The 21132-nt window shown below is 54.3% G+C and overlaps 1 protein-coding gene across 12 annotated transcripts in view; it reads left to right on the plus strand.

Moving 5' to 3' along the window:
• ANKS1A (ankyrin repeat and sterile alpha motif domain containing 1A) overlaps positions 1 to 17166 on the plus strand; it is a 74079-nt gene extending 56913 nt beyond the window's left edge. For 6 of the 12 annotated variants that reach the window (XM_074528326.1, XM_074528329.1, XM_074528334.1 and 3 more), the window contains 11 exons: positions 5920 to 6018; positions 6355 to 6507; positions 6628 to 6735; positions 8597 to 8761; positions 9091 to 9216; positions 9328 to 9399; positions 9754 to 9840; positions 10195 to 10332; positions 10951 to 11121; positions 11552 to 11650; positions 12292 to 13599. In XM_074528326.1, coding sequence (XP_074384427.1) covers positions 5920 to 6018; positions 6355 to 6507; positions 6628 to 6735; positions 8597 to 8761; positions 9091 to 9216; positions 9328 to 9399; positions 9754 to 9840; positions 10195 to 10332; positions 10951 to 11121; positions 11552 to 11650; positions 12292 to 12411 — 1338 coding nt within the window. In that variant the 3' untranslated portion in view covers positions 12412 to 13599. Of the gene's footprint in view, positions 1 to 5919; positions 6019 to 6354; positions 6508 to 6627; positions 6736 to 8596; positions 8762 to 9090; positions 9217 to 9327; positions 9400 to 9753; positions 9841 to 10194; positions 10333 to 10950; positions 11122 to 11551; positions 11651 to 12291; positions 13600 to 14191 lie in introns of those variants that run through there. The other 6 variants (XM_074528330.1, XM_074528333.1, XM_074528328.1 and 3 more) reach the window with 5 other exon arrangements.
• Positions 17167 to 21132: the final 3966 nt, after the last annotated feature.

The following is a 21132-nucleotide window of genomic DNA, read 5'->3' on the forward strand; positions in this document are numbered from 1 at the left end:
TCATTCTCACCTGGTACCTGCCCTGCTGCAGCACTGGCATCTCCTGTGTCCTCAGTCACTCGGCTCTGCCTGATCCCGTTGAGAATGGCCCAGCTTGGCACGCAGCTGCTGGTCCCCTGGGCAGCAGCCAGGCTCTGGACATGCTCTGGGAATGTGTCTGCCCCTGAGCTTCTTTCTATTTTCATATAGAACTTGTCATTTTATAGTAGCCATTTGGGGAAAACTGCTCTGGAGCATTCCAGTAGCTGTTTGCACCCAGGAATGATCTGTGAGGGGCCACCAGAGACCCCTGATGGGGTTTTACTGCATCTGCTCTGGTTGAAACACAGCAAGAGCATGGCCTGACCACACTTGGTGCAGGGATTTTCCTGCAGATTCAGGTGAGCTCTGTGTAGCTCAAGCCTGGGCTGTCAGGCTGGAACTGGAGCAAACTCTCCTCAGCTGGGCAGAAGCTCTGGGTGGCAGTGTCTGGATTTGGTCACTGCTGTCAGCCCCCAGGAACACGTGCCAGTGTCCCCAGACTGACTGTGCAGCACTAAATGAGCCCCCTAAGAGGGGAGTTGGACCCTGGGGTCAGGGTGTCTGCCAAGCCCCAAGTGGGAATCATTTCTTTCAATTAAATGAATTTTGTTTGACATCTCCCCAGTGGGTTCTGGCTGGTCCTTGGGAGGTTCCAAGGACTGTGCTTTATCCACCATGGTAGGGGTGTTGGGGTTGTCTCTGCAAGAGAATGGTGAGAGCAGAGGCATGCAGGGATCTGGGGCTGGAGGAAGTTTGAGGATCTTGGGAAATGGCAGAGCTGTGCCAAAGCTCCCTGGATAATAGGAATGGACTCCACGGGGAGCAGAGGTTGAAGTGGATTTTGAGGAGCAAAGTGGGTGGACCAGAACTGGCAATTTAGAGGATACTTATGTTTGATTCATTAGTAGCTCCAGGCCCTATAAACATTAAAAAAAAACCCCATTAAAGTTGCAGTTAATTTTTTTTCTCTCAATAAAATTGCCTGAACTTGACAACCATGACCAATTCCCTCTGTTGCCATTGTCACGCTGCCAGTCTGCATGGGGAAGAAAATTAAAAATGAAGTGGCTGTGTGCTAATCTCAGATTTATTGTAGGGTTTTGTGTGAGCCCCTTTCCCCATTGATGCTCTGTGAAGAGCTGGGACCAAACAGATCCTTTTCCCTGCTTTCCACTCAAGTACCCCAGACTGCAGATGGTTTTAAGGGAAGGCACCAAACTCCACAGATCACAAACACAGATTTGTGTGATCAAATGGGGTCCCCCTGCTCTGAGATCTGGGTGTGCCCAGCTGTGAGCTGGACCTGTCTCCATCTCTGCCAAAAGCAGAGCAGTAGCAGTGACAGCAGAATCTTCAACAAGATGCAAATTGTCTCCAATGCACTGAGGGGAGAAAGAAAATGAGCTTTGTGTGCACTTTGTATGCACAGAGAGCTTTCATCTGTCTCTCTGCTTGGGGTGTCTGCAGGAGCCTTTGGAGTCTGGGAATGCTGTTGGGGTTTTGCATCTGTTGCTTTCTGGAGCAGCCCCGTCCTGGTGCCATCGTGCCCGTGCAGGGGGTGCCATGGCAGTGCTGTCCCTGTGCTGCCAGCCCAGCCACGAGTCCTGCAGGGAGCACTCGCTGCCCCAGGCCCTTCCTTAGCTGGAACAGGAGCATGGATGGATGCCAGGCTCTGGGGAGGAAGCAGCATCTGAAAATTGGGTATTTAAGTGCCTGCAGAGTGTCCTGCTGGAGGAGGAATCTGGCAGATTTCAGCAGCTCTGCCTTTGGCTCAGTCACTTTGGGGTCACCTCGGTCGCAGGAGGGGACGCTGCCTTCTGCCAGGTAACCTCTGACTGGTTTTTTCTGCCTTTAATGAGACACTTGGAGCCTCACAGGCTGTTTAACCACAGTGCAGGCACTTAGGTGTGACCAAAGCCAGCCCTTTTTCCAAGAACTCGTGTCGGCTGCAGCAGCATCCCACGGGATCCCAGTGGGGACAGGGGTCACTGGCACATCCCTGCCCTCCCTTGGGGCGGTGTGGAGGGCAGGGACAGGGCTCAGGAGTTCCCTCGTGGTGCTGTTTATTGGTGCCTCTCCAGGGAGGGGGCTCAGAGGAAGCTGAAGGCCAGGCTGGGGGATGAAGGGCCCTCTGACTGCTTCAGAGCAGAGCAGCTGCTGGTAGGTAATCTGCCCCAGGTGCTGCATTTCACCTTCCCTGGCTGAGCCCAGGTGGGGCTGGTGCCTCACAGAGCACATGGTGAGATGTTGGGGTGGAGGGGCTGTTGGGTGTCCCTCACTGCCCCAAAATGTGGGGGACAGGGAGAGCCCTGGCCCAGGCCAGCCCTGACCCTCCCTGCCTCTGCTCAGCCCCACGGAGCTGGGGCACCCAGGAGGGACATGCAAGGTAAAAGCGCTTGTCACAAGGAATGAAATGGGAAAAAAGTCTTTTTGATTGCGATTGGCATCTCTGAGGCTGCTGCTAGAGGATTGGGCTGATGGCAGAGCACATCCTGGAGCGCTGCTCTCCTCACTGAGCCCGTCCTCAGAGCACCTGGGGAGGGACTGGGGCTGCTCTGAGCCCTCAGAGGGGCACTGGGAGGTGGCATCTGCTGCCCTGTGGGTCAGAGCAAAAAGCAGCAGTGGCCCCTGCAGAGCAGCTCCGCTCCTTGGCTCTTGCCTGAGGGCGTGTTGAGTGCAGACAGGTTTAAAGTCTGGCTCCTCTGTGTGGCTGGCAAAGGTTAAAAGATCTGTGGTGTCTTTGTATTTAATTCTCTCTTTTAGTGGCAGATTATTGTTTTGCATGGGAGTTGAAATCCAGATGGGTTTGAAGGACATTTCTCCTGCACCAGGGGCTGGGATGATTTGTTCAGAGCTGCCATGCTTTGTCTATCCTTGTTAAGTACCCAGAGAATACAGACTGCCACCGAGGGAATTTAACGTGACACATAAAAATAAGGAGTGCAGGAGAAAGCTGTAGGCCTCACAGTGTTTAACTACCTTCTGTCCTTGCTACAGAGCAAGCAATTTTCTTTGAATTTGAGATGCCAAAGGTGGGAGGACACCTACTGCCCTGCCTTGGGGCTGGCACTGGTGCCCTGTGGGAGAGGGAGAGCCACCAGCTCTGTGCTGCTTGTGTGGGATCAGGGCCATGCCAAAGGGGATTAGCACCAAAAAGGGCTCAACCCTGGAAAGTGAGCATGAGTGAAAGTGCAAATAGGATCAGCAAGTTTGTTTGGTTTTTATACATGAAAATTGCTCATTGCCATTGTCACAGCTCCTTTGGCTGCTGTCCGGGTGGCACCAAGGGCAGGGCTGGCTGTGAGCTCTGCCCTTGGCAGCATCTCTTGCACTGCCCCAACCTCAGCCCTGGCCCTCTGCAGGGGGATGGAGCCTCAGAGCGCCAAGATGGGCAGGTCAAGGGAGCAGAGCAGCCCAGGCATTTTCAGGTACCTGAGGTGTGCCATGCTGTGGGCATTTCCCCGTTCCTCCCCCTCACAGGGCAGTAATATTTTGCTTTCCAAAGCTGTGAGAGAAATCCCATCACTTGTTCTGGCCCTCTTTGTCCATTTCAAAAAGCTCTTTCCAAGCCATCTCTCTCTGGGAGATGAATTCCTCACACACATCCTGCATTCCTGCCAGGTGAGGTGTCTGTCAGGGGAGTTAATCCCCATTAATCCCTTCCCTCCTCCCCAGAGCCCAGCACACAATCCCCTGCTGTTACAGGAATGCACATTAAATGTGGCTCTTTGGCTTAAAATTCAAGAACAAGAAAGGGGAGGGGATGTTTCCATCTTTCTGGTGGGATGCTGCAGCCCACCAGCCGGAGGTCACTGCCCTGGCAGCAGCAGCTCCTCCTGTTAATCACTGGGAATTTGTTCCCAGTCCAAGAATTGCAGCTTGTGCACCAAATGGGCAGCCTGGAGCTTTCAGCAGCAACCTGCCTCTTCTTACTCCCTGATTTTGTGCACTTGAGGGGTGCACAGGACAGTTCATGAGCTGTGGTTCCATCAGGTGAGCCCCTGGTGTCCCTTGGCCTTGCTCACAGGCTCTGGGGTGCAGGGCAGGGGGGTCTGGCCATGGTCTGGTGTGCACAGGGGCTCTGGGCCATGGTCTGGTGTGCTCAGGGGCTCTGGGCCATGATCTGGTGTGCTCAGGGATTCTGGGCCATGGTCTGGTGTGCTCAGGGATTCTGGGCCATGGTCTGGTGTGCACAGGGGCTCTGGGCCATGGTCTGGTGTGCACAAGGGCTCTGGGCCATGGTCTGGTGTGCACAAGGGCTCTGGGCCATGGTCTGGTGTGCTCAGGGGCTCTGGGCCATGGTCTGGTGTGCTCAGGGGCTCTGGGCCATGGTCTGGTGTGCTCAGGGGCTCTGGGCCAGGCCTGGTGTGCACAAGGGCTCTGGGCCATGGTTTGGTGTGTTCAGGGACTCTAGGCCATGGTCTGGTGTGCTCAGGGGCTCTGGGCCATGGTCTGGTGTGCTCAGGGGCTCTGGGCCATGGTCTGGTGTGCACAAGGGCTCTGGGCCATGGTCTGGTGTGCTCAGGGACTCTGGGCAGTGGCAGAAGCTCTTCCCAGCACAATGGCCCTGACTGGCACAGTCTGTGAACTGGCCTTTGGGAAAAAACACAGAATGAGCCCCTCCCCATTGGCTGCAGAGCCATTCAGCCCAGACTTTTCTGTTGTTTGAACAACTCTCAGCAAATAAATGCCTTTGTGCCATGGCTGTCAGCTCAGGCTCTGCTCTCCAGGAATGCAGGGTGTGGGAGCTGAGCTGCCAAGGGAGGGGGAGGCAGAGGAGCCCTGTCAGGGGGTGTTGAGGGCTCTGCCTCCTGCCACCCACTGCTCATTTGCTGTTTGCTCTATGCCTGGTCTGGGCTGCAGGGCAGAGAGGTCTCTGGGCATCTCTGCTGTTAATTCCCATTTCCCTGAACACTCTGTGGCCAAGGGCAGGGCAGCTCCTGCATGCAGAGCCATGTCCATCCTCTGCTGTCACCACACCTGCCGTGGAAGTGGCAGGAAGAGCTGAGCAGCTGCTGGCATGGCCAGGAGCAAGGACAGGCTCGGGAGGAGGCTGCTCTGGGGCAGCTCACTGCATTTAAAGCAGGTAGCACTCAGCAAAGCACACATTGTGCTGAAATCCCACAAAAGCACGGATGGGAAGGGGCAGGAAACCCTTGCTGCCCTTTGTGGAGGGTGCCTGGCAATCTCACCTGCCCTCACCTTCCCTGAGGCCGGCCTTAATTGGGTTTCTCTTATAAAACCAAAATGTGGAGCAGCGAGGCGCTGTCGGCACTCACCTGCTGGGACTCTCTGGGGAGCAGAGGGAGGCAGGGCCAGGGAGGGGGTCTGGGCTGGGGCTGGAACCCTCAGTCACACAGCAACAGCTCTGCCAGCCGTGGGAGACGTGTCCTGCTGAGCTGTGCCCAGGTAGGAGGGCAGGGAGGTAGGCTGGGACAGAGGCTTTCAAAGGGGGATGGAGTCCATGTGCTTCTGCTCTGCAGGGGGAAGGGGGCACAAAATGGGTTTTCAGCAGTGTGGGGAGGTTGAGCAGAACCCAGAGCCCCTGCTTGGGCATGGAGGGGGCTGGGGTTTGCCTGGGCACTGTTACAGGATGTTTAAAGCCTCTGTGTGTGGAATCCCACGGAGGCGGCTGTAAGCCATGCCCTGGGGCTAAGGGCTGGAAGCTGCTCCCGGAGCAGGGAGGGGAGGGCAGTGCTCTGTGTGCCCAAGGTCGCTACATGGGGCAGAGTTCCCAGCCTTGGATGCCTTCCTTATCCTCCTCCTGCTGCTGCTGCTGCTGCCAGGACGTGCTGGAGGTCAAGCCAGGAGGGTGCCCTAACTGTGTGATGTCCATTCACACAGCGGTGTGGCTCCTGTTGTCCCCTGCTCCCACCTCACTCCCTGCTGTCCCCACAGGGCTGCAATGTCATGGAGGACCAGGACCTGCGGGATATCGGCATCGGGGACCCGCAGCACCGGCGGAAGCTGCTCCAGGCTGCTCGCTCCCTCCCCAAGGTCAGCACGCCAGGGTGGGCACTGCCAGGCACGGCTGTGGGCACAGGGGAAACAGCAGCCAGACCCTGCATCTGCAGGGCTGTGGGAAGGCTCTGGGGAATAGCAGGGAGGAGGAGGAGGAGTATTCTGCTATTCCAGGCTGTGTGGATGGTGGTAGCTCCATGCTGGGACTGCTCCTCCTGCTAGTCTTGATCCCAAGCACATTCTTTGTTTGTACAGTGTTTTTGTTACTGGCTAGTGGAGATGGTGATGCCCTGTAAACTGATTTTCATTGACCCCATATCCCTTGGGATCCCAGCTCCTGCAGCTTTTAACACCTTCCTTATGCTTTCACAGTTGAAACCCCTGGGCTGTGATGGGAATAGCCAGCCATCAGTTCCTGCATGGCTCGACTCCCTGGGGCTGCAGGATTACATCCAGTCCTTCCTCTCGAGTGGCTACAGCTCCATCGACACTGTGAAAAACCTCTGGGAGCTTGAGATAGTGAACGTGAGTGTGACCCCTGTCCTGCCAGGGCAGCAAGCTCCTGCCCTGTTCCCTGGGGGTGGCATTGCTCCAAGTCTCTCAGAGTGGCTCTGTGCCCGTGGTGACCCTGATCTCTCCCTGCAGGTGCTCAAAGTGAACCTGCTGGGCCATCGGAAGCGGATCATCGCCTCGCTGGCAGACAGACCCTACGAGGAGCCCCCAGCCAAACCACCACGGTTCTCACAGCTGAGAGTGAGTCCCTGCTCGTGGCTCCCTGCCTGGCTCGTGTGTCAGTGCTGGGAGAAATCTTGCCATGGACAGTGGTGTCCATCCAGCTGCTCACCTCATCCTCTCCAGCCACCAGGCAGCAAATGCTTGTGCAGGGACAACCTTGCAGTGAGTGGGGCAGGGTAATTCCAGCCCTCTGGATGCTGAGCCCATGGGAAAGGTCAGGCTGCCCCTTGGGATCAGGTGTCTGCACTGAAGGGGTGCAAGGAGCCACTCCCACCTCTGCCCTGCACAGAAGGGAGCTCTGAGCCCACTCTCTTGCCCTTGTTTCCTGGTCAGAGATGTGGGAGCTTTCAGCAGGCAGCAGTGAGCCAGCCCAGCTGGAGAGGGGCTGCAGCTGGGACTTGGTGTTTGATTGCACCCTTGGGATCCAGAGCCCTCTCCCTGGCCCGCCTGGGCTGCTGAGAGCTCCTGCTCTCACTGCCAAATAACACTCGACAGGATGCGTGGATGTTGATTTTTGCTGCAGGAGTGGCAACATTTGGCTGTCAGGCCCTTTTTACAGGGTTTGGCTGGGAGGGAAGCATCACATTCCCTGCTCTTCCTGAATCTGGCTTTTGAGAGATGAGTTTGGCAGAAGCTGCTGGGCTCAGAGCGACCCTGAGCTCAGGAATGGGGTAGCATGTCGTGCTGCCTCCTCCCAGAGATTGCTAATCAGCTTCCTGGAGCAGGAATTGCAGTGATTAGAGTTTACCCAACCTGAACATCTGGTCCTTGCCCTGCTGCAGAGCTCTGCCCTCTTGGATTCCCAAGCCTTTCAAACCCAAACAGCCTCAGCTGAAGCGAGCTGGGATCCATGTTTGCTGACAGGGGATTCTTTAGGAGCTGGGTTCAAGTGAGAGAACAGAGAGAGCTCACTCTGGTGCTGCACTGGGAGGGTGCCCAGTACAGACCCACTGCCCACTGCCCTGTGCCAAGCAGCAGGAGCCCGGGAGGGACCAGCAGCCAAGGAAGGATCTGCACCGTGGGCAGCAGCAGGGCTGAGGCAGGGAGAGGCTGCTCAGCTGATTGAGATGCTGCCGGGGAGGCAGAACGGGCCATGTGCAGCATTTCCTGGCGCTGCAGCTGGTGAGCTCCACGCTGGCTGCGGCGCGGGGGGTGGGCGGACGTCAATGGCAAATCAAGCGAGTGCTTTGAATGGGACTAATGCGGCCACAGCTGTGCCGAGGCTCGGCCGTGCCTGCGGGGCCTGGGCGCGCTCTGGCGGCGGCTCCCGGCGCTCCTCGGCTGGGCTGGCTGATCATCATCACCCTCGGGTGCTTAGCTTGGTGTTTCAGGGGAGTCCACCCCTCTGGAATCACCTTGCCCCCAGCCCAGCGTGTCCCTCCCCTCCTGGGATGAGCTCTCAGAGGCAGAGGCACGCTGGGCACAAAGAGATGAGTATATGGCTGAAACCATCCTGGGCACAAAAGGATGAGTACATGGCTGAAACCATGCTGGGTACAAAGGGCTGAGTACATGGCTGAAACTATGCTGGAGCATGCTGGGCACAAAGGGATGAATACATGGCTGAAACCAACCTGGAGCATGGAGTACATGGCTGAAACTATGCTGGGCACAAAGGCTTGAGTACATGGCTGAAACCATCTTGGTGCACACTGGGCACAAAGGGTTGAGTACACGGCTGAAACCATCCTGGAGCAAATCAGGTGTCTCATGCAGAAGGCAAAGGGTGGGATTGGCACTGAGGCAGGAACCCCCAGAGCAGGAGCTGACCCCGTTAGTCCACTCAGTGCACGCTGTGTTGGGCAGTGTAGAGGGAGTGATGGGGGGCACAGCACAGCCCCAGCTGACTGGGTTCCTTTGTGGTGTTTGCTCCTTCCAGTGCCAGGATTTGATGTCCCAGACGTCGTCTCCCCTGAGCCAGAACGACTCCTGCACGGGCAGATCTGCTGATCTGCTGCTGCCCTCCGGGGACACTGCCAAGAGGCAGCACGACCGTGGCACTGAGCTTGCTCCCTACTCCAGAGTTGAGCGCTACAAAGCACAGGTTAGTGGGTGCTTTGTGTGTCCTGGGGGCCTCTGCACGGGCTCCCCCATCTCTGGAGCCAGGGAGAAACGAGGATGATGCAGGGAGGGAGCTGGTCAGGCTCATTTCTCTCAGACATTCAAGTCAGCAGCTCCTTTATGGCTCAGTTTCACCTCAAATATGGATGGCTCACACTTCCATCAGCACTGGCACCTTAACCCCACGTGCTGCCTCCACCCAGCTCCTGGAGCATTTGGCCATTGCCAACCTCAATCCCCTCAGCTCAAAAAGCCCCCCTGAGAGCTGTTCCAACCCATTTTGGCTTCACATCCGTGCTTGTTGCCCTGCAGGAGGACCGCCGGGAGTCCAGGCTCACCCTGCGCCCCCCCAGCCTGGCAGCCCCCTATGCCCCTGTTCAGAACTGGCAGCACCAGCCCGAGAAGCTCATCTTCGAGTCCTGCGGGTACGAGGCCAACGTAAGTGGCTTTTGCTTTGTGGGGTGGTGAGGATGAGGAGCTCTGGGCTCTCAGGGCACTGTCATTGCCTTGGGAGTGACAGGATTTAACATCTCTCCCTCCCTCACACAGTACTTGGGCTCCATGCTGATCAAAGACCTCCGAGGGACAGAGTCTACCCAGGACGCCTGTGCCAAGATGAGGGTAGGGAGACCCTGGGGCTGGGGGCTTCACTTGCAGCCTGTGGGGGATGATGTGGGCTGGGGGGAGGACCTCAGTGGTTCCCCAAACCCTGTCCACAAACAGGCAGTGCCACTGTTTCTGGTGAACTACCCCCTTGCCAGCATTGTTCCCAGTACCCAGAGGGTCTGGGAGGGTGGGGAAGAGGTGGCAGGGTTCTCTTTAGGTCCTTGTCTCTTCCACCTCTGCATTCCTCCTCCTGTTCCCAGATCCCCAGATTCCTGTACAGGCCTGGGGGTCTCTGGGGTGGGGGTAAAGAGGGAGCATCCATTCACAGTTGGTCCATCCGTTCACACTTGAATATTCTCATTCCTGAAGAAATCCACGGAGCACATGAAGAAGATCCCAACCATAATCCTGTCCATCACGTACAAAGGGGTGAAGTTCATCGATGCCTCCAACAAGGTGAGCTGCTGATGCCTCAAAGTCAGTGTCTGGAGGGACACAGCCTGCAATCCCATCTGTCTGGGGGCTGCAGGTCTCTTTTTGTGGCTTCCAGAAGCCACAGCAAGTCCTGGGGAGCTTCTGGGGCTGGGGGAGAATACCAAGGTGGTGATGGTCACCTGAGCGCCAAAGGCTTGGCAGACTGGCTGCTTGTGGACCACGTTGCCATTTCTTCCTGCCATGGGAGGGAGCTGGGACTGGTCTGGCTGGGAGACTCCCCTTCCCTGTCCCCAGGACACCCTCCACAGGCACTGTTTGCAGGGTGTATTTGCCATCCCCAGAAGGGTGACGGGTGCTTGTGGTTGACCCCGGCAGAATGTCATTGCTGAGCACGAGATCCGGAACATCTCCTGTGCTGCCCAGGACCCTGAGGATCTCTGCACATTTGCCTACATCACCAAGGACCTGCAGACCAGCCATCACTACTGCCATGTCTTCAGCACTGTGGATGTGGTGAGTGCATTGCCCTGTCACATCTCCTGGTCCTTCACAGCCCATTTGTTTCATCCCTCAGCATTATTGGCTGGTCACAGACTGCTTCTTTCCAGGGTTTTTTCACCCATTTTTACCATAAAGTAGTCTTAGTTCCAAATGCCTCTCCTTTGGACCTCTGTGGACAAAGAGAATATTTGTCTGGTTTCATTACTGCTGTCTCCAGTGTTGAGTAAAGCAGGGCAGGAGCTTTTCCTCCTGGGGAATGTGCCGTGCACAAACCCCTAACATGCTCTCAATTATGTTCAGCATAATGGGCTGATTTAACAACTCAGAGAAGGTAGAAGGGTGATTTGCTTTTATACTTGGGCAGAATCAAAATTGCACAAAACTTTTGGGCTGTTTTTCTTTATGCTGTTGAACTGGCAGTGCTGGTGGGGCCTTACAGGTGGGCAGGGACCTGGGGCAGGCAGCATGGTCAGGCTCTCCTCATGTCTGGAGCTCAGTGGCTTTGCCAGGGACACAGCAGGATGTGACCCGCTGATGGGAAGGTCTGTGACCCCATAACAGCTTCTGAGCACAAGGGGGACTGTGTACAGGGCGATCTGACAGCTTTGTGTTCTCTCTGTTCTCTCCAAGAACCTGACGTACGAGATCATCCTCACGTTGGGGCAGGCATTCGAGGTCGCCTACCAGCTCGCCCTGCAAGCCCAGAGAGCAAAGCCTCTGGGTGCTGGAGCAGGAGAAATGATTGAAACAAAATCTTCCAAACCGGTGCCTAAACCACGAGCAGGCATGAGGAAATCCGCGGTACGTGGGTGCGGGCAGGAGCGACCTGCTGGGCTGAGCTGGGGGTTCTGGTGGGCACCACACCCCTACACACCTGCCCTGGGTGGTGGGGGGAGCCCAGCCAGGGTCCAGGTGCCTCTCCTGCTGCTGGCACTGCAGGTCTGTGCCTGTGTCACTTCTGCTGTGGGGCTGGGGCTTCTCCTGGTTGCAGAAGGGCAGGCAGAGGTGGAAATAGCCCAGGTGGGATGGGGCTTTAGTGCCCTGCTGGGTCCAGCACAAGCTTCCATGTGCAAACCCTGCAGTGAGATACATAGGTGAGCTGCAGTATGGGATTCCCCATAGCCAAAACCGGCTAAGACTGGAGCTGCTGAGGAGCAGGGACTGCTGCACAAGCCACTGCCTTCCTTTAATGTGTCCTTTTGTCTGTGTTCTGCTTGCTCCCCCCGCTCAGGTGCCGCTCCCTCCCGACACCCGCTGTTGTTACTGTCACACCTGTACAACTCACCGCCCCTCCTACCTGCCGCTGCAGTCTGTTAGTCCTGGAGCGAAGGTCTTTACCCTTCTTCCTGCCATCCTCCATTCCAAACCGCCCCGGGCTGCCTCCCCACTCCCTCTAACCTGCTGTGCCCCCATGTCCTGCCTCACTGTTGTTCATCCCCATGCTCGTTCTGGCCCATGTCAGGGGTTTGGATGAACCCCGGGGATCTGTTGCTCCCTCCCGCCCCTGCTGATGCAGTGTGGCCGCTCTCAGCTAACCCTGCTGCTCCTGCTGGGGTGGTAGCTTCCCCGTGGCACCCTGATTTAGCAGGACAAGAGGAAAGAGCTGTGCTGGGTCAGGAGGGTGAATCACGTGGGAGCTCACCTGCCAGGAGCTGTCTCCCTCTGTCCCATTTCTGTAGCGCTCCGTTTTTCATGCTTGTTTGAGATGAGCAAAGCTGTCGCTGATGGTGACAGGGACTCACAGCCTAATGCAGGGAGTCATCTTGGGGTGCTGGGTTGAGACTGACGTGGCCAGACACGTTTTAGCTGTGAAGGGCTCAAATGCCTCCCCAGCAAGAGCTGCTTCCTTGCACACGTGCACATTTTTGGGACGGGCAGTAGGCAGGCAGGCACTCTGTGCTTTGAGTCCCCGCTCATTCTGTCCCAGAAGTGCAGGAGTCCTAAGATGCCCTTTCTCTCCTTATTTTCTAGCTGGATCCTCCTGAAGTGGACCAAGACTCCCAGTCTCATGCCAGTGTCTCCTGGGTCGTGGACCCCAAGCAGGACTCCAAGCGGACCCTCAGCACTAAGTATGAGACCACTATCTTCTAAAGCAAGCGCCCGCGCCCGCCCCGTCTAACCGTGCCTTTGCGATCTGATCTGTCTGCTCTTCTAAACTCCCTCTTCCTCCAGCTGCTCGCCCTGAGCCCGCCTAGGCACCACGTCCAAGGCAGCAGCACTTAGGAGACTGTAGACTTACCCGGCTTTTGTACCTGCTGAACACTGTGAATCTCCTTTCTCGGAAACAAGGGTAACGCTGTAGCTGCCCGCCAGGCGGGAGGAGCAGAGAGGGCAGGCTGGCAGGCGGAGATGTGGATCCAGGAAAGCCGCCCACCGTTTTCACGTCTTCCCCCCTCGCTCTGGCACTGTGAATCCCTGGGGCAATGTGATACTCCCCAGGCCTTTTTTTTTTTTCTATCTCACCTTGTCTTTGGACTGATGGAGACCTCTTGTCTCTCCGGTGCACACACTCCCTCCTCCTAGATCCTCCCCTTCCCGACTGAGCCACGGCTGTGTACTGTTCAGTGAACTCACCTCTCCTCCCTGCCACTCGAACCGACACTAACCACTGTGATGCTCTCTGCAAATAACACACGGGCACTTCCATTTCCTCACGGCCACCCTTGCCCACAGTCTCCTTCCTCAAAGCCCAGTGCAGAACTTGCTCTGGGTGGTGGGGGAGCATTGGTTTGGGCCGGGTGTGATCGTTCCCACTGTGAGCTCTGTCCCCTCGGATATGAGGGGCGGTTTGGTGGCATGCATTTCAGTCCTTTGTAGGTTTTTCTTTCCCTCATAGTCCTTGTGTTTACACTCACCAGACTTCTCGTGAGAGCTGGGTGTAGTTCTCATGTGGCAGCCTGTGGTTAGGCTTCCAAAGGCACATGTTGTTGTTGGCCCCAGGCTGGGGAGGGTAGGTGTCAGCTGGGCACCACAAGCAGCATCCCAGGGAGAGGTCAGGGAGCAGCCCTGGGTTATTTGCCCCTGGTGTTAGGGCCCAGTAGCAGCTTGTCTGAGTTTTGCTGTGGCTTTGGAGCTGCTGCTTCAGATCTTCCATTTCCCCTCACCTGCAATGAAATCTGATGTTTTAAAAGTCCTTATTTTAGCTCTTTCTCAGGAATGAGTTTGATCTCCCAAGTCATTTATGACTTAATGGCAAACTGACCTCAGACTGAGGGCTCAGCCAGTGGGAACCCAGTGAGAGGACTAAAAGTAAAAATGTTGTCTTAAAGCAAAAAAAAACCCAAACAAAAGAAAGCTCAATCTAGTTCATACATTTCATATGCTATAGAGTCCCCTGACACAGAGTCAGCATTGCCCAGGGCCTGCTGTGCCACCCTGCCAGCCCAGGCCTTGTGGACAGCAGAACATTGCTGTGCCTGAGGTGCTCTGGGAGGTTGGGTTTGGGTTCCATCAGCACTTTTCCAAGCTCTAGGAGTGCCATGAAGGTTTCTGTGTCCCTTTAAGAGAAACTCACTCCCTGGTGTGGGTGGCAGAACGGTTTCTATGTGTAGGTGTTAGCACAGAGCTGCCACACGTCCCCCTAGTGTCAGAGGCTCTGAGCCCTTCACCTCCCCCTGCTCTCAGCTGTTAGGGCAGGTCCCTCCACACCCCTAAATCCAGGTCAGGAGAGCATGTGCCTTTCTTAGGGTGACCAAACCCAGCAGGGATCACAGGCAGCCCTTCCCAAACCAAACCACTGCCGCTCTGTGTCCGTACCCTGACAGATTTTGTGTCCCATCTCCGGGCCGTTCGCCCGGCCTTTCCCAGCACGTGTCTTTGTGTGACTCGGACATTCATTCCATTATCTCCCTTTCTGTTTGCCTCTGCGAAGCTGAGCTCCGGGCAGCCGTCTCCTACCACGGGATGTAGTGCTGGGGCAGAGACCTGGGACGCAGTGGCCTCCTGACACGAAGATCATCTCCCTGTGGCACGGGTGGGTGCGTGGCTGCTCGGTGAGGGCTGCCGGAGCACAGGGGGGCAGGGAGCCAGCCTCTGCCAAGGAAAGCTGCTCATCTCCATTCCTAGCAAAGGAAAGCTCCACACTCGGAGGCCAGGAGCGATGTCGCCTTTCCTAGTTTGAGACAAAACGTCTTTCAACTCATTTCTTTTTTAACAAAGAGACTCAGAGCAAATCCGGTTCACGGTTTCAATGTAGCGCTGCAGCCTTTTGGTGAGGAAAAAAAAAGAAAACCAACAGATTTTTAATTGTTGAGAATCCTGCAGTCTGGCGAGGAGCACGAGAGAAAGTCTTAGCAGGGGCGTGGTGTGCACATTTCTGATGGTACTTATTCTGCCTCAGCTCTGGGTGAGCAGGAGAGAACGCCAAATTCCTGGAGATCGCTTCCTCCTGTGTGAGAACCTGGCAGGGTAAGTCTGCATCCTGTTCTCCGAGCCACTCCACGCTTTTGTAGCAAATGGAAGGAACTTGAGGAAAAGAATCTGCGAAGGATCCTTCACCCCAGAGCAGCTGTGGCCAATACCCCCGATGGTACAAAGCTTCCTTATCCCCCTGAACTGTCGTGTTGCAATACTTGACATTTCTATGGCAAGGACCCCATTTCTTCTCATTTCCGCACTGAATTCCTGGGGACAACTCCCTGCCCCAGCCTCTGTGCACCTGTCTTGTTTTTAAATGCAGTTATGCCCTGAAGGGTTGGGGTTTTTTAAAGTATATTCAATTGTGATTTAGCACTTTTTTGATACTAGCTCATTATTTAATTAGTGCAACCGTTTCAGAAGATGAACAAATGAGGAGTTAAATTTTGGGCATTACACTGAAACAGTCCATCCCCAAGGACAAACCACATCAGCCTGAGGGTGGCTTGGCCCCGTCCGAGCCCAGTGTCCCCAAAGACACCACCTCAAAGGTGTTGTGTGCTTGCTTTTATTCTGAGTTACAGAGCGTTTCACAGTGGTTTGGGCTGTGACTGACGTGTTTTCAGACTGTTCCCCTCTGGGGAGAATGTTAAAATGGTTGTGATTTGATTTCTTCAGATGCAGAATGCAGCGCAGTGCGTCTGTCGCGATCTCGTCAGGCCCTGACAGGGCTGTGGGACCTGCTGCTGCACGAGAACACTGTGCCCAATAATTCCTGTTTAACTCCACTTGCTGCTGTATTGTCAGGATTTCCTTTAGTCTCTCTCACCAGTGAGGCTGGGAGGGAAGTGAACCATAATCCCAAGGGCACAGACCTGTAAAGGATTGGGAAGGGGGAGTGGAGATTTTGGGTTGAATCAATGAATTTAAGAAACCTAACATTCCTTGTTATGCACATGTTGCAATTCATACTGGTGTAAGTGTAAATATTTGGTGTGTTGGCAACAAGTCTTTGGTGAGATTGCAAATTGAACCTCTGCTTGGGAGGAGGGACACCTTTCCTTGCTGACACGTGAGCTTTTTTGGAGGTTGGCTTGGAGGTAACGTGGTGATGAAGACTCCAATCTTCAGGCACTGGGCTCGGTGACCCTGGCGGTCCATTCCAGCCCCACGTGTAAACCTGTGGTTGTCTTTAGTGATCCATTCTTTAGCCAGACACTCCCTTTCTCACCTTTCTCACAGACAGAGCAGTTGTTTTGGCAGTTCAGTGTGGTGGGGTGACCCTGGGCTGTGCCAGTCCTTGGCTCCTGGCCACCCTCACCCACCCACTGTGCAGTATTCGGGCTCTTCCTCCCTGCAGGGTTTTGTGCTATCTGGAGGAAACTGCCCCAAATTTCTGGTGCTGAACATGACCTTGCATCCAACTGCATCTGCTGTATTACCTGCCCGGGAGGAGTTGGGGCTCCTCTGTTCCTCTCTTTAAAGACAGATTGTGTTTTTCACAGACTTTGGTTTGTGGGCTGAGCCCTCACTCACGGCTGGCAAACAGAGTTGCCAAGTTTTGTCTTTCCTTTTATAGGAGGGGATGATTTTTTTTTTTCAAATTGAAGATGCTTTATCCTTTTTTTTATTTTGTGTTTACAAAGAAAAAAAAACAGCGCTAACCTTAGCTGTTCAACTGACTTTAAACTTGCTTTGGGATTGTTCTTTTTTAGAAGAAATTATGCAACTTTTTTGGGGTACACGCCTGTCCCCCTCCCAGGGAGAAGATGCAGCACCTTCCAGGCTGTACCTGCAGTGAAGTCTGTACCTTCAGGAGGCTGCTGAGACACAGAGCAGATGCCAAAAAGCCCCGAACTCGTCCCGTTCTGTGTGCAGCTGAGGTGGAGCCAATGCTTTAATGCTCCTTCCACCCACCTCAGAAGTTTCCAGCAGCAGCATTTCCCTGGCTCTGCTCAGATCCTGCTTTGGAGCTGGCACAGCGCTCACAACGCTGCCGTGTTGCAAAGGTCTCCCTTTTAGATCTCTCATTGAAATTACCTTAAATTTGGTTTCCCAAAAGAAAAGTACCTGTGCTGTTCTCGCTAAGTCAACCCAGCTCAGACATTTTTCTTACCCACAGAAGAATAACCTGGGATTCCCTGACAGGGCAGAGACAGTCGAGTTCAGTTTGCAATGTGGACATTTTTGCTAATTGTGATGTATGGCAGTGGGGCTGATTTGTAATACAAATGTTATTTAATCTGTCTGTATTTTGATACTTGAATTTCCTTTTATTTCCTGTATATACAATTGTTAATCTGTTCAAATTTGTCTGAATTTTAAACATCTTGTGGTACCAAACATAACCAATCTGTGCAACAACATAGACTGACCTCACTACAACAAGGCGAGATTGTAAATATTCCTGGGCTTCCAGCAGTCGTTTTGTTGTTTTCATAATTGTACAACTTAGAACAGACCGAATTAATAAACAACCTTAGACACACGTGTGTGCTCTTGTGTGTGGCCCCAATGTTGTGCCCAAGTCCTGCTGGGGGTCTGTGTCAAAGCAGGGCAGTTCTCACCCTGCAGGGGGGTTTGGGAGCTTTGCTTTTTCTGCAGGCAGTCATAATGACCCAAACACTGAATATTATTATTTTGAGCCTAATTCATGCATAAAATCATATCCAAATGTTGTTAAAGGCAGCACGAGGGTCTGCAGCCATTGTGCCTGTATTCTACATGTGATGGAGGGTTAGAAAAGCTCATTTTCACCCCCACTAAGGTACATCTGCAAGGACTGTGTCCCTGGGGGCTGTCATGTACTGGGGATAGCCACTGAAATCTTTTTTTGCAGCACAGCAGCGAGTGGTTCCTGTGACACCAGTACCCATTTGGGCAGCCATGGTTCAGAACATTTACCCAGCAAAGACCTGGGGCTTGCCAGGAACTAGGACATTTGAGTATGTCAAATTAGAGCAAGAAATCCAGACATTTAAATACAGGTTAAAGTTCAGATTTTCGTGTCGAGTAAAATCTGACTGATGTGAAATGCTAAATACACCGGGGATTGCTAAATTTATACCGTATGTTCCATTTCTAATAACAAGGCAAGTCAGGTTTTCAGGCTGCCATGAAATAAATACACTGAGCTGGTTTAATGGTTTGAAGCACCATGAGGTTTTATCCCTCACAGCCCAAGCTGGGACTGACACCTCAGCAGAGGTTACAGGCCCCAGGCAGAATCTTTAATTTTTTAACTCTGAGTTTCAAAGGCCTGATCTGCTCTGCAGTTCAGTGAGCTCCACAGCCCCTTGCCTTCCCCACCAAACAGTGACAGGCTTTTGAGGAAAAAAGACTGCTACTTTTTCTAGTTGAGAGGTTTATTCAGATCCTGATGGGCCAAGGGTCATCTCCTGCTGGCCTCAGTGGAGTTGTTGGATGAATTTTTACAAGCTCAGGCAAGATCTGAGAAACTGGGGGAGAATGGATTCCACCCCTGCCTGGTACGTGGAGAATGCGATCAGAAATAATTCAGCTTGCAGCTGGGAGAAGTTCCTTCCTGAGAGTTCCCAAACTCTTGCCTGTGTCGATTGCACTTCCAAACCTACACCGAACTTCCAGCAGCTCCTCCTGAATGGAACCAAGGCCCTTTGGGAAATCTTTTTGAGGATATTGTCCATGGAGGAAAATTAAAAGGCTGAGGAGGGAATGAATCCACTGCCCTGTAGGAAGGAAAACTTTTTTTGCTTATTCCAGGAGCTGTCTTATTTTCTTGGTCCTTCTTCAGTCAGATCCAAACCCAACTCCATCCCCATTCTCACACATTTTTTTGCTAGGAGACAGAGAAAAGCCAAGCCTGAATAAAGTGATACATATTTATATTTATATTTATATTTATATTTATATTTATATTTATATTTATATTTATATTTATATTTATATTTATATTTATATTTATATGCACGCAGACCTGTGTGGGAAAAGCCGACCCCTGGCAGTCCAAAGTCGCTCTAATGACAATTTCACGCACATTGGTCAGTGTGGAAATGTCACCAGTGACTGCCCATAGCTGGCTCCAGGAGAGAACTGACTGCAGAAAAACAAGATAAAAGTAAGAGAAGGAACGCGAACCACAGCCTCGAGAGGAAAAGGGGGTTAAATCCATTTACTGAGCAGTTTTTGAGTGAAAACGTGCAGGTTTGTGTACAGACAAATCATCGCTGCGGCTGTGAGCGGGCCCGGCTCCCTCCCGTGCCCGCGATCCCCGGCGCGGGGCTGACCCCTAGTGCCGGCCGGGAGCGGCGCCTCGCCGAACGAGCAGCGGGCACGGAGCGAGTGAACAGCGGGCACGGAGCGAGTGAACAGCGGGCACTGCCCCAACCCCGGGGTCCCGCACCCGCCACCCCCAAAGCCGCCTTCGGGCCGGGCGGGCCGGGACTCCCCTGCTCCGCCAATGGGCCGCGCCAGGCGCTGAGTCGAGGCGGCGCGGCGGGGCGCTCCCATTACGGGCGGAGGAGGGGGAGCGAAGGGGGCCCGGTGTGAGGCGTGTCCCGGCGCCGCGCTGAGAGGCGGCTGCGGCGGCGAGACCCGGGGGCAGCCCGGGGTCTGGCATCGCATCCCGGCCCTGCCATCGCATCCGGGCCATCTCGGCCCTGCTATCGCATCCCGGCCCTGCCACCCCGGGGCTCGGCTGAAGGGGCGGCCCCGGAGCTGTCGGGGAGCGGCAGCGGGAGCTGCAGGGAGCGCTGCCGGCCGTGCAGACGCCGCAGCATCCTTCCCGCTCTCTCGTTCCCGCAGCATCCTTCTTCCTCCCTCGTTCCCGCAGCATCCTTCTTCCTCCCTCGTTCCTGCAGCATCCTTCCTGCTCCCTCGTTCCTCTGAGTTTGTCCTTGTCCTTTCCGGTGGCTTGACTCCGGTCACCTACTGTAACCTCTCCCGCACTTCTCTGGGATTGGGGTTAAACCTCCCGGAGGGCAAACCCACAAACGCTGGGACGATGTGTGCCAATAAACAATTTGCCTTTTTCTCCCTCCCAGCATTTTTTCCCCACTCTTAATTTATTTCCTCAGCATCCATGACATCCATGACAGAGGCATTACAGAGCCCTCAGGGCCACAGGGCAGGGACAGGGAATTTCCCTCAGTGCTCCTTGTGCGTTTTTGTGCAGTGCCAGACCCAGCTCCTGCCCTTTTCTGATCCTTAGCTTCGTGTGAGGAACTGAGGATGGGGAAATAGCATTTATAGAGAGTAGAACAGCACAGCTCCTGAGAGGACTGCGCTTTGCTCTTGTCTCTTGCTCCTGTTTCAGAGCCGGGCCCGTTGCTTCCATCCCATAAATCCTGATCCCAGAGGAGGCAATTGTATTTAAATATATATGCATTTCCCCTGCATTAATTTCCTTCCCATGTGACTGGTGACATGAAGGATTGCAATAGAAGAATGTATTTTTAATGCATTTCCTGCCAATTTCTGCAAGGCAATCTAATTCCTGAGTGGGTTTAACTCCCCACAAAGGCAGAGGACCTCAGGAACACTGGTAATTGGTCTGGGTGGGTTCTTTTAATCTACTGTTTTAATGTGCTCCATCCATCTCTCTGATTAGATTAATCTCATTTATATTTTAGCCGAGCCATCTAGCTGAAATCCCAACAGAGGAAATTGGGATTTTGAGTCTTTCAGGGTGAGTACTTGGAGTGCTAGGCAGCAAACTCCATAGGGAGATTTCCAATTTGCCCTTTTATCACATCAGAAATTTGTAACCCTGGTAATCCCGTTGGAAAAGGACCACTTGGGCTGTGAATCTGCCTCATCACTGAGGAGAGCCCACGCAGGTCTCCTCTGCCCTGCTTGAGGCAAGTTCCCTAAGGAATTGAGCCCAGCCTGGTGCAGAGGGCTCAGCTTTCCAAGAGGGCTCCCGTTTTTCTGGCAGGAGCAGAGAGAGCTCCATGGCTGGGCTTTCCTCACCTGTGGAATGGCCCCACTTTTGCAGCCCCACCGTCACGGCCGTGCTGGGCGCGGCGAGGGGGAGAGCCTGCCAGTGCAAACAGAAATACCTTCCCCGTGGAAGGGGAAATGTGTTTTTTGTTTAAGAGATGGCAATGTTTTTCCAAGGCTGATGAATATGAAAGTCCCCATTTAAAGGAGTGGGAGCAGCGGAGAAGCCGGTCACTGTTTGCACGCCCACGCGCCGACAGAGGAGGTGAAAGCAAACTTCCTGGTGTGTCCCGGTCCAAATCACCTGGGAGGGAGGCACAGTGCCCCGAGCTGTGAGCTGCGAGCTGAGCAGCCGCAGAAGGCTCTCTGTGAAACACCAAACCCCATCCCAAGAGCAGAGGCAGAGCCCTGGCCGTGTCACAGCCCTCACTTCCAAAACGGGAGGCAATTTGGAGCTGCGTCTGTGGCTGTTGGAAATTGGCCTTACAGGGGGAAGGCAATGAGGGTGGAGGGCAGAAAGTGTTAGCAGGTGTTTTG

The sequence above is a fragment of the Zonotrichia albicollis genome, chromosome 28 (genome assembly GCF_047830755.1).
Source record: "Zonotrichia albicollis isolate bZonAlb1 chromosome 28, bZonAlb1.hap1, whole genome shotgun sequence".
NCBI classification, from domain to species: domain Eukaryota; kingdom Metazoa; phylum Chordata; class Aves; order Passeriformes; family Passerellidae; genus Zonotrichia; species Zonotrichia albicollis.